Below are 13099 nucleotides of genomic sequence, written 5' to 3' on the forward strand. Positions count from 1 at the left end.
TGTGACAGTATGATGGAACTGAAGGGAATTGCTAAACACTGAAAATGCTAAACTTTTTCAGTGTTGTACTTGTTTACAATAAATACTTCAATTTTATGCTTAACTGGCTTCAATTTTCAAAATTCTGAGGGGAGATTTAAATTTTTAATGTCATAAAGATCCTTTTCTATCCAAAGACCCTGTAATGCCCAACTTTTGTATTGACTCTCTTAATTCATTGTATGCATATGTGAGTGTGATTCATTTTTCTTTATATTACAGTAATAATCATTAAAAATAGTTATAATAATAATGTAACAATCCCTCATTAATCTGAACATCTAGGATGATCATTATTAAAATATTTCTATATATAGTTGTAGGCACCTGTGTATGCATGTATGCACCTGTGTATGTTTTTAATCTTTAAAATATATGATTATACTTGGAATTACCACAGGTTTTCTTTTTTCTTCTAAATTAAAATCAGTTTATTTATTTAGAATAGAAATCTCAACATAATTTGCTTTATTCACCTAAATAATTAATCAAACATAAATAGGATATTTTAGGTAACTACTTCTAGTACAAAACCAAGAATGTTAGCATTTAAGCTAAGAGTTAATTTTCTTTCTGGAATTCAGTATCATTTTCTTCATCCTTTAAATTATCCATGCTTTTAAAATTACTTGTGTTAGAAATGTTAGGTCTAAAAAAAAAAGAAAATAAAAAGCAAGAATGAAAGAAAAAAAGAGCAAAACTGGCATTGTGTTTTTATTTTCTCTTGCAGTAACAGTCTCTAACAATCCTGGCCTAGACAGAGGATAGTACCAAACATAGCACCAGACTGACCTAAACCAAGAAGGAAAAAACATAATTTCTCCATCATCTCTGTAGTCACTGCTGAGGATTGAAATTATGAAATAATAAATCATCTGTATCTGAATCATCTGAATTATGTGTGGTGTTTACTCCTGTATGTCAGTCCCAGTTTCCACCCTATTTATTCCAACTTGAATCCTGAAGAGGCTCTGAACAAGGAGAAAATAGCTCAAGACCCTCATCTCAGGAAGCCAAGAGGGCTTGGCAGTCCAGCCTGAAGATTCAAACGTAGTCAGTATCCCTATCCCTTCTGTGCTTTAGGCCGTTCTGAATTCCATCCCTCAGTATGACCTTCTGCCTTTCTTTCCTCTGAGTCATTAGATAGCCTGTGAACTTGTTCCAGAGGCATTTACTAAGATAGGGACTGAATCCAACCCTTCTTCTTTAAAAAAGCTTCTCTTTGAAAGCTATGTATTTGCTTCAGTGTGTTAAGATGCCTGTTTACCAAAAGATTTATCATGAAGCTAAAGGAACAAAAGCTTTAGTGTCCCACTTACTTGCTAGGGATCTTTTCAAAATCATGGACATAATTTACATAATTTTATATTCTTTTTCTGAGAGAGAGAGGGAGGGGGAAGGGGAGGGGAAGGGAGGGGGGGAGAGAGAGAAAGAAAGAGAGAGAGATCATCAAAGTTTATATAGATTGGGCTCCTCTGAACCTTGATATGCTTGTTTACCAGAATCCTTGGCAGTTGCATGCTGAAGCCAATTTGTACCAGCTCATAAGAGCTGATTAAATATTTTTAAATTTTGCTAGGATCAAAAACAGAAAAACAAGTGTTGGCGAGAGTGTGGAGAAATTGGAACTATTACTGTTGGAAGAAATGCAAAAATAGTGCAACTGTTATGAAAAAGAACAAAATTTAAGTTCCTTAAAAAGTGAAAATAGAATTACTATATATGATCTAGTATTCCCTCTTCTGGATATTTATTCAAAGGTAATGAAATCAGGCTTTAGAAATATTGGTACTTTTTGCTCAATGTAGCATCATTCACAAAAGCCAAGATGTGGAAACAACCTAAGTGTCCATCAGGAGATAAGTGAGCAAAGAGAATGTGGTATATGTGCTCAGTGGAATACCATTCAGCCAAAAAAACCAGGAAATTCTGCAATATACAACAATATGGATGAGTCTTGAGAACATTATGCTGAATGAAATAAGATAGGCACAGAAACATACTGTATGATTCCATTTAAAAAGGGAAATAAATGCTAATAATATGACAGTGCTGCTAAAATAAAATGTTTTGCTTCCTGGGAGAATACTTCTCTATTATAACTCCAATCAAATTGTTTAAAAGGCCAGTGAAATTTTGTGTAATACTTGGAGGATTTTATTCCTAGTTAGGAAACATAGATTTTAGTAATACTGAATTTATGAATCAAACTCTGTGCTGTTGTGCAAATATACTCTGGTATGAAATCTTTATTTAGATGTAAGTTCTGAAAAATCAAAATGTAAAACCATTTTCTTATTTCTACTACAAACAGACTTTGCTCCCTAAATTTTTTTCTGAAATTATTCTGGCAAAACCGTCACTTACCTCTATAGATACAAATCTATAAATTCCATTCAGTCCTTAATTTTTGATTTACTTTTGTTGTCTTACTTGATTGGAAATTCCTCATTGGAAACTTGCACCTTCATTTCTAAAATGTTCTGTTTTGATTTCCAGTTGTATACATAACTGAGAATTCTTTCTCAATTTGTTTTGTTACATTTATTTGTCCTTAAATGTCGGTGTCACTCATCCTTGATCCATCTCTTTTCTTTTCTTTTTCCAATAAATTTTATTTTTCTATTCCCCATCCAATTGCAACCCCCTTATTTGGACCCCAATCCCTCCCCTCCCCTCGCCCCACTCCCCATAGAGTGTCTCTGGTTTATAGTTGTTTGTTGATTTTGATTTTCACTTTCTTATATTCTTTTTCCTGGTCCCTTATTTAAGTTTTCTAGATTCCTGCTATGAGTGAGACCATCCGGTATTTTTCTTTTTCTTTCTGGCTTATTTCACTGAGCATGATCCCTTCCAGTGCCATCCATGTTGCTGCAAATTGCATGTGTTTATCTTTTTTGAATGCTGAGTAATATTCCAGGGTGTATATGTACCACATCTTCTTGATCCAGTCATCTGTTTTTGGGCATTTGGGTTGTTTCCAAAGCTTAGCTATTGTAAATAGTGCTGCTATAAACATAGGGGTGCAGGTGCTCTTTGGAATTGATGTTTCTGTGTCCTTTGGGTAAATACCTAGGAGTGGAATTGCTGGATCATATAGAAGCTCTATGTTTAGTAGGTCCAGAAATCTCCACACAGCTCTCCATAGTGGTTGGACCAGTTTGCACTCCCACCAGCAGTGCAGGAGAGTTCCTTTTTCTCCACAACCTCACCGACATTTGTTGTTGCTACTTTTTTTAATATGTGCCATTCTCACTGGTGTGAGATGGTATCTCATGGTAGTTTTGATTTGCATTTCCCTGATTACAAGTGATGTTGAACATTTTTTCATATGCCTGTTGGCCATTTGCATTTCCTCTTTGGAGAAATTTCTTTTTAGCTCTTCTGCCCATTTTTTGACAGGATTATTTTCTTTGTTTTTGTTGAGTCTCATCAGCTCTTTGTAGATTTTTGTCATTAGTCCTTCATCATTAGTGTTGTATGCAAAAATGTTCTCCCAGTTGGTGGGGATTCTCTTTGTTTTTGTTATTGTCTCTTTTTTGTTTGTTTGTTTGTTTATTAAAGGCAGTTTTTTTTTTTTTTAAAGATTTATTTATTTATTTATACAAGCACTGGGTACAGTCAGAAGCGTGGGAGGGTGAGAGAATTCACCAGAGCCAGAGCTGGGAGCAGAGCAGGCAGAAGGACGGAAGTACACTGCTGAGGGGAGCAGCGGGCGGCAGGAGAGGTCTGCATGCCATGTGGGACACTCCTCCGGTGGCCGAGAGCAGCCAGGGATAGAACCAGCGCTGCAGAGGCTGCGGGCATCTTCGCAACCCAGCTTCAACCTCTGGGTCACCGGGGAGGCCTGTTATTGTCTCTTTTGCTGTGCAGAAGCTCTTTAATTTGATATAGTCCCAGCTGTTTATCTTTGCTTCACTATCACTGCTTTGGGTGATGTGTCTGTAAAGATGTCTTTGATGTGCAAATCACGTAGTGTTTCGCCTATATTTCCTTCTATATATTTTATGGTTTCAGGTTTTACGTCTAGTTCTTTAATCCATTTTGAGTTGATTTTTGTGTATGGTGTGAGGTAGTGGTCAAGCTTCATTCTTTTGCATGTAGCGACCCAGTTTTCCCAGCACCATTTATTGAACAAACTTTCTTTTCTCCAATGCATAGTCTTTGCTCCTTTGTCAAAGATTAGTTGACCATAAATCTGTGGGTTTATTTCTGGATTTTCTATTCGATTCCATTGGTCTGTATGTCTGTTCTTGTTCCAATACCATGCAGTTTTGATGATTATGGCTTTGTAGTAGAGTTTGAAGTCTGGGAGTGTGATGCCTCCATTCCCTTCTTTTTTTTTCAGGAGAGCTTTGGCTATTCGGGGTTTTTGGTGGCTCCATATGAATTTCATCAATAATTGCTCTATTTCTTTGAAGAATGACATTGAAATTTTGATTAGGATAGCATTGAATCTGTATATTGCTTTTGGTAGGATGGCCATTTTAATAATGTTTATTCTTCCAATCCATGAGCAGGGGATGTCTTTCCATTTCTTTGTGTCTTCTTCTATTTCTTTTAACAGTGTTTTATAGTTTTCTTTGTATAGGTCCTTTACCTCTTTTGTTAGATTTATTCCCAAATATTTGATTTTTTTGTTTCAATAATAAAATGGATGGTTTTTTTGATTATTTCTTCTTCTGATTTATTGTTTGTGTATAGGAAGGCTACTGACTTTTGCGTGTTGATTTTGTATCCTGCCACTTTACTGAACTGATTGATGAGTTGAATTAATTTTTCTGTGGAGTTTTTGGGGTTCTCTATGTATATTATCATATCATCTGCAAATAGTGATAGTTTGACTTCTTCTTTTCCTATTTGGATTCCTTGTATGTCTTTCTCTTGTCTTATTGCTCTGGCTAGGACTTCCAGTATTATATTGAAAAGCAGTGGTGAGAGTGGACATCCTTGTCTTGTTCCAGATCATAATGGAATTGCTTTCAGCTTTTCACCATTGAGAATGATACTGGCTTTTGGCTTGTCATAGATGGCCTTTATGATGTTGAGGTATGTTCCTTGTATCCCAAGAATTTCAAGGGCTTTTATCATGAATGGGTGTTGCACTTTGTCGAAAGCTTTCTCGACATCTATTGATATTATCATATGGTTTTTATATTTCTTTTTGTTGATGTGTTGGATAACGTTGATTGATTTTCAGATATTGAACCATCCTCGTGTCCCTGGAATGAGTCCTGCTTGGTCGTGGTGAATTATCTTATGGATACATTGTTGGATTCTGATAGCTAAAATTTTGTTGAGGATTTTTGCATCAGTGTTCATTAGGGAGATTTACTGTAGTTTTCTTTTTTTGTGTTGTCCTTGTTCGGTTTTGGTATTAGTGTAATATTGGCTTCATAGAACGTGTTTGGTATTATCCCTTCCTTCTCAATTTTTTTGGAAGAGTTTGTGAAGGATAGGCACTAATTCGTCTCTGAATGTTTGGTAGAATTCATTTGTAAATCCATCAGGTCCTGGACTTTTGTTTTTGGGGAGGTTTTTGATTACCATTTCAATTTCGCTGCTTGTAATTGGTCTGTTTAGGTGTTCTATTTCTTCTTTATCTAGCTTTGGGTGATTGTAGAGTTGTAGGAATTTGTCCATCTCCTGTAGATTGTTGATCTTGTTTCCATATAACTGTTCGTAGTAGTTTCTGATTATTCTTTTGACTTCTGCTCTGTCCGTTGTGATTTCTCCCCTTTCATTGATGATCCTGTTTATTTGTGCTTTCTCCCTTTTTTTCTTTGTGAGCCTGGCTGGGGTTTTGTCTATTTATTGATTTTTTTCGAAGAACCAGCTCTTGGTTTCATTGATCTTTTAGATAGTTTTTTTAGTTTCAATTTCATTTATTTCTGCTTTGGTTTTTATTATTTCTTTTCTTCTACTAGTTTTGGGGTTTTTTGTTGTTCTTTTGTAGATCTTTGGGCTTCAAGATTAGGTTGTTTCTTTGAGTTCTTTCTTGTTTCTTGATGTGAGCCTCTACTGCTATATATTTTCCTCTTATTACTGCTGTTGCTGCATCCATACATTAGGAAATTGGTGTCCTCCTTGTCATTCAATTCAAAGAATTTTTTAATTTCTTCTTTGATCTCCTCATTAGTGCAGTGGTCTACCAATAGTGTGGTTTTCAATCTCCATGAGGTAGGAGATTTCCTTCCCTTCTTTTTATGGTTTATTTCTAGTTTGATGCCTCATAGTCAGAAAAGATGCTTGGTATGATTTCAATCTTGGTGTATCTGTTGATGTTTGTCTTGTGTCCCAGTATGTGATCGATCCTGGAAATGATCTGTGTGCGCTTGAGAAAAATGTGTACTCAGATTTTTGGGGCTTTAGTGTTCTGTAGATGTCTGTTAAACCCAAGCGCTCTAGATCCTTATTTAGAGCTTTAGTCTTTACTTATTTTTGTCTCGTTGATCTATCCATTGTTGATAGTGATGTTTTCTCTGATGTCTGTTTTCAAAGATGACAATAGTTGTCTGATATATTTTGGTGCTTCTTCGTTTGGTGAATATATGTTAATGAGTGTTATTTCTTCTTGAAGTGTTGTCCCCTTGATCATAATGTAGTGACCGTTGGGGTCTCTTTTATCTTTTTGAGTTTGAAATCTGTTTTATCTGATGTTGTATAGCTGTTCCTGCTTTCTTTTTTGGTCCATTTGTTTGTAGGATAGTTTTCCACCCTTTAACTTTGAGTCTATTTTTATCTTTTGTAGCTAAATGTGTTTCCTGGAGACAGCAAAAGGTTGGGTTTTGTTTCTTAATCCAGCCTGCGACTCTCTGTCTTTTTATTGAAGAGTTTAATCCATTTACATTTAGAGTTAATATTGATATGTTAGCCTCTGTATTTGCCCTTGATTGTGTTTGTCTTTCCTTTGATTTTATTTATTTATTCTTTTAATAACTTTTTTTTTGGCCTTCTTTCATTGTTATTCATCCCTCTGAGGTTCTGGCTTTAGGACTCCTTGTAGTATTTTTTGGAGTGGGAGTTTAGTCAATGAAATTCCAGAGTTTCTCTTTATCTTGGAAGGTCCTTATTCTTTCTTCATAGAGGAAGGAGAGCTTTTCAGGACAGAGTATTCTTGGTTGGCATCTGTTTTCTTGGAGTCTGTTGACTATGTCCCTCCACTCTCTCCTTGCCCATAGTGTTTCTTCAGAGAAGTCTGATGTCAGTCTGATTGGTTTTTCTTAGAATGTTATCTGTTTCTTCCCTCTTGTCAGCTTCATTATTTTTTTCCTTGTCCTGGATTCTTGGGAGATTTACTATTTTATGTCTTGCTGTATTTTTCCTTTTGTCGTGGAATTTTGCTTCTTGCTTCTTGTATATCAATTTTCAGCTCCTTCTTCATTTTTGGGAAGTTCTCTTCAATTATTTCCTTGAAAATTTTCTCTGTTCGTACATCTCTCTCCTCTCCTTCTGGGATTCCTATAGCTCTTATATTTCCTTTCCTCGTGGAGTCAGATAGTTCCTGAAGTCTTTCTTCATTCTTTTTCCTTCATACTTCTCTTTCCTTTTCTGTTTTGGTTCTTTTTATTTCTGTGTCTTCAAGAGTACTTATTCATTCTTCCACTTCATCTATTCTGCTTTTATTGCTTTTCCCAGAGTTCTTTAGCTCCTCCATTAATCCTTTGATCTCCTTCATTTCTTTACTTCCCTCTTTAGAGACTCAATTTCATTCTTCTGGTTGTTGATTATTTTCCCCTTATCATTGTTTTCCTTTATGACTTCTGTCAGTTTTTTGATCATGGCAATTTTATATTCTCTTTCTGGAAGGCTCAGAAGTTCTTCCAAGATACTATTGTTGCAATCTGGGGGGTGGTTTTCTTTTTGTGTGTGCTTTTTTCCTGGGGAGTTGTGAGGTTGTGTGTGGTTTTTCTACTCCCTACTGTCTGTTTTCTAATTTGCCATATGCATTGGGACACTGTGTTGCTGGTACTGGCCAGCATCTTGGGTGAACTTCTCAGCTCCCCTCTGGCACCTCTGGGAGCCATCTGCTGGTTTCAACCAGTCTTTACTGAAGAAAGGTCCCTGTTCTAAAATGCCCATGTGGGGACAATCTCTCCTGCATGCCTGGTCTGCTCTGGCCATGGGTTCTCGCTCCCCCTTGGGCTCGGACTGCAGGCCTGAAGGGGCCTGGCATGGGAGAACTTCCCAACTCACCTCTGGCTCCTCCAGGAGACTTCTGCTGGTTTCAAGCAGTCTTTACTGAAGATATCCATCTCTTTTCTTTCCATAACTGTGTATCATTATTATGTGAGGAGGTTTTCCAAAATACTCATTCTGATGCACCAACCCTAGAGATTCAGCTCCACTAGAATATTTCTCTAAAAATTATGGGTTTTGCCCAGAATGTGCATGTGTGTGCATGACGAGCTTGTCTGCCTCTCCAGAATTATAATTAGAGAGCAGAACAAGTTCTCAAGGAGCATTTACTCACCTATGATACTTAAAATGATCCCTACTATGAAGCTGTTGCTAAAAACCATTTAGATAAATTCTAATAGATGTCTTGTAGAGGTGTGGCAATTTTTCCTAGGCAACAGTGTCTGTCTTCTAGCACATGTCCCTTAGATATCTATTTGATGACTGACTACCCAGGCTTCTTTAAACTCTGACTCTGTTTTCTCTGAACATGGTTTCATGGTTGCCAAAAAATGCTGAAGAAAGTGTGGAAAACTCATACCTGCTTACAGACTATCTCTAGCTGGCAGTGATACATATCATTTATTCTCATGGTCCTCTGGTCCAATCTAGCCACCCTAGATTAACCTAACTTCAAAGGAGGCTGGAAAACATCAGAAGTCCCAAACTATTTGGTGATCAGTATGGTACCTACCATACTGAGAAACAGAAAAAACTAAGGTTGTGCCAATTGTGACTACACCTTCTAAGTCACCATTGACATGACTGGGGTCATTGATTTGGCTAATTCCTACCTTAATCACCCCTACCTTAATCTCCCACAAATCCCTGTAGAATCAATTTGTTATTTTCTAAGTCGGGTGTCAAATTTCTGTCATAGACACTAAAAAATATATGGTCACTGCACTGAGAAGGTCTATAGTCATTTCTAACTGTTGGGTACCCTGGAAGCAGACAAGTGTGTGCATAAACTGTGTGCCTTGTGTGGCAGCCATGAGAATGCACCTTGTAGACCCCTAACTTTAAGGAACATGAGTAGTGAAGGATCTGAGCTGCTGCACTCTGAAATGCATCAGTGCATTTTTGTTGAGGCTACACTGGGTGGTTTGCTCCCAACCAATGGGAGAACTTCATAAAGATACTAAGGTAAACATTCCTCTGGACTCACTGGTTGGAAGCCACTGTGTTTCCAACAATGTGACATCTTTACAAGGGAATAAGTATCTCCTCTTCATCCTATGAGAGTTTTCTCACCCCAGGACAATAAATAATGTTAAAGCCCATTATAACAAAGGTAGGGGTGTGCTATCTAAATAATAGTTTAGCTGCTAAAATCACCAGCTATTTGTCTGTATCCTTCTGACTTATTTTGATTAGCATAATCCCCTTTAATTCTTTCCATGTTGTAGCAAATTGAAAAAAAAATCATCATTTTTATAGCTGAGTAGTAGTCCACTGCATATATCCACTTACCTGTCTTTGGTCACTTAAGGTGTTTCCAAAAGTTGACTATTGTATTTACTGTTGCAATGAACATTGGAGTGCATATATCCCTTCAAGTTAGTAATTTTCTGTCTTCATGTTGATACATAGGCATGAAATGGTTAGATCAAAAGGCAAATAGATTTTTAATATTTTGAGAAACCTCCATACTGTTTCCACAGGAGTTGGTTAGCTACATTCTTATTAACAGTGTGTAAGGATTCTTTTCCTCTTCAACATCTTTTCATAACTAAATAATATTCCATTGTGTGTATATATATATATACACACATATATATGTGTGTGTATATGTATATACACATATGTATATGTATATATATGTATATGTATATATACATATATTCTTTATTGATATCTATCAGTGGTCAATTAAGGTGTTTCAAACTGTTCATTAATGTGAATAATGGTGTGATGAACATATATCTCTTTGAATTAGTGTTTTCATATTCTGCAAATAAATCCCCAAAAGTAGAATAGGTGAATCAGAGAATTTATATTTTTAAATCACTGAGAAATCTCCATACTGCTTTCCATAATGGCTGCACTAATTACATTCCCACAGACAGTGTATAAAAGAGTTCCCTTTCCTGGATATTCTCTCTAACACTTATTGTTTTCTGTTTTTTGGATGATAGCCATTCTGACAGGTACAGGGTGATATTTTATTGTTGTTGTTCTTTGCATTTTCCTACTTATAATGGATGACGAACACATTATCATGTACCTATTGTCCAACCATATATTTTTTTCAGAATGTTCATTCAAAATCATTTTTAAAATCAGATTTTCTGGGCCTCCCTGGTGGCGCAAGGGGTTAAGCACTGCACTATGAAGCAATCCACAGCCTCTGCAGCACATGTTTGATCCCCGTGGCTGGCCAGGGAGCAACCACATGGCGCAGCAGACCTCTCCTGACTTGCCTGCTGCTCCCCTCAGCAGTGTATTTCAGTGGATCTGCCTGTTCTGTTCCCTGCTCTGTCTCTGGTGAATCCTCTCACCCCCCACACCTCTGGCCTGTACCCCAGCTCTTGTATACATAAATAAAATAAATATTTAAAAAAATCAGATTTTCTATTGTTGAGCTTTATGATATATGTGTGTGTGTGTGTGTGTGTGCCCTCACATATATATATATATATATATATGTCATTAACCCTTGTTGAATATATGATTGCAAATATCTTCTATTCATCATTAATTAGGATGGCTTTTAATTTTAATTTTAATGATAATTCCTTATGCTGTGCAAAGATTTTCAGTTTGATATAGTCCTATTTGTTTATTTTGGCTTTTGATTCCATTATTGTTGATATTAAATTCCCAAAGACATCTCTAAGGCCAATGACAAGCAACACATTAGTTACGTTTTCTTTTATGTATTTTATAGTTCAAAATTTTGTGTTCAAGTCTCCAATCCATTTTTAATTAACTTTGTATATTGTGTTAAATAGTGGTCTAATTTTAATATTTTTCATATGTTTGTCCAGAGTTTCCAAACATCATCATTTCTTTTTTTTTTTTTTTTTTTAAAGATTTATTTATTTATTTATACAAGCACTGGGTACAGTCAGAAGCGCGGGAGGGTGAGAGAATTCACCAGAGCCAGAGCAGGGAGCAGAGCAGGCAGAAGGACTGAAGTACACTGCTGAGGGGAGCAGCAGGCAGCAGGAGAGGTCTGCGCGCCATGTGGGACCCTCCTCCGGTGGCCGGGGAGCAGCCGGGGATCGAACCGGTGCCACAGAGGCTGTGGGCAGCTTTGCAACCCAGCGCTCAACCGCTGAGCCACCGGGGAGGCCCCTAAACATCATCATTTCTTGAAGAGGCCTTCCTTACTCCATTGTATGGTCTTGGCTCATTTCTTTAAAATTAGTAGTTTAAATATGTGTGGGTTGATTTCTGGGCTCTCAATTCTGTTCCTCTGATCTGTGTGTCTGCTTTTAGTCTCAAATCATGCTTTTTAAATACTAAAGTAACAGGAAAAGTATTAACATTTTTTTTTAAAAACTAGCTTTATCCATTTTTGTTTTGTTTCCACTTAAAAATTAAGAAAATACAGTCATTGGATTTTGTGTATGCATATTGCACATAAGCCATGCAAACACAATTATTTCAAGGAGGAACAAATGAAAAATTTTCTGGTAAGAAAAATCCTTGCAAAATTTAAATTGTCCAAAACACCGCCCCATCCTGAACATTAAGTCAGGTCTATATATCACTGCAAGTTCATTCCTAGTTAATTCAATGTGTGAACTCCATTCTGATATGGAAATATTGTTTTTATTAAATCTTTCATTTAGTCTACTTAGCCACAGATTTCTGTGAGAAGCCAAATTAATCTCAGTGGAATTAATAATGTGAAAATAAAGTTGTTCTTCCATGTTCGTTTCATTGTTGTGATATAGTTTGCCTGATATTTAAGTTACGAATCCATATGGAGTGATGAAAACACATACATACAGTTCCTATTTAGTTTTTATAGTTTCTTTTACCAAAAACATTTTCTAAGAAACACTACAGTAGAAGACCTGATTTAGAATTTTTTGTTTTACAATATTTTTTTTAAAGAGATGTGCATTTTCTTTCTTTTTTTTTTAATATTTATTTATTTATACAAGCACTGGGTACAGTCAGAAGCATGGGAGGGTGAGAGAATTCACCAGAGCCAGAGCGGGGAGCAGAGCAAGCAGAAGGACCAAAGTACACTGCTGAGGGAAGCAGCAGGCGGCAGGAGAGGTCTGCGCGCCATGTGGGACCCGCCTCCTGTGGCCGGGGAGCAGCCGGGGATCCAGTGGGTGCTGCAGAGGCTGCGGGCAGCTTTGCAACCCAGCGCTCAACCGCTGTGCCACCGGGGAGGCCCTTTATAATATGTTTTAATGTATATGCATTAATGTGTAGTTTTGACCAAAAAGTTAAATTAGAAAACTGGCAGTAGACTTGGTTAAAATAGGCAATTGTCTGCAATTAAACATAATTGTGAATTTTTATTTTCTATTTTCCTTCACTACAGTAATCCAGCCCTTGCACCAGAAATTTATGATAAGGACTATAATATCACCACAAAATTCACATGCTAATGCCCTACTTCCAGAGGAAAAAGTGCACTTTACATCAACTCTTTCCCTTTAATGCATTTAAAATACCAGGATTTTTGAAAAATAAATCTCAACTGAGCTGGTTCTCATGTGCTTCCTGTGTGCAGTTAGACCCGTGTGGATGCCCCCGGGGTGCAAATTTTGGTGTTTTGGGTCCATAAAGTTGGGCAGGCTCAATAGCAGCGTGCTCCACCCCTCCTCTTCTCCACTTCATCTCCTGCTGTGGGGCCCATGCAGCCCACCCCCACCTCTCAGGTCTAGAGACTAGGTTCAAGTGCCCGCGAGCT

At 37.0% G+C, this 13099-nt stretch overlaps 1 protein-coding gene across 1 annotated transcript in view; it reads left to right on the forward strand.

Moving 5' to 3' along the window:
* Positions 1-928, forward strand: part of LOC119257831 (disintegrin and metalloproteinase domain-containing protein 5-like) — a 74047-nt gene extending 73119 nt beyond the window's left edge. The window contains exon 21 of the mRNA XM_037526103.2: positions 770-928. Within this exon, the coding sequence (XP_037382000.1) occupies positions 770-782 (13 nt within the window). The 3' untranslated portion in view covers positions 783-928. The remainder of the gene's footprint in view (positions 1-769) is intronic.
* Positions 929-13099: the final 12171 nt, after the last annotated feature.

Source organism: Talpa occidentalis, unplaced genomic scaffold (assembly GCF_014898055.3).
Source record: "Talpa occidentalis isolate TD23 unplaced genomic scaffold, MPIMG_talOcc4v2.1 talOcc4.4, whole genome shotgun sequence".
NCBI classification, from domain to species: Eukaryota; Metazoa; Chordata; class Mammalia; order Eulipotyphla; family Talpidae; genus Talpa; species Talpa occidentalis.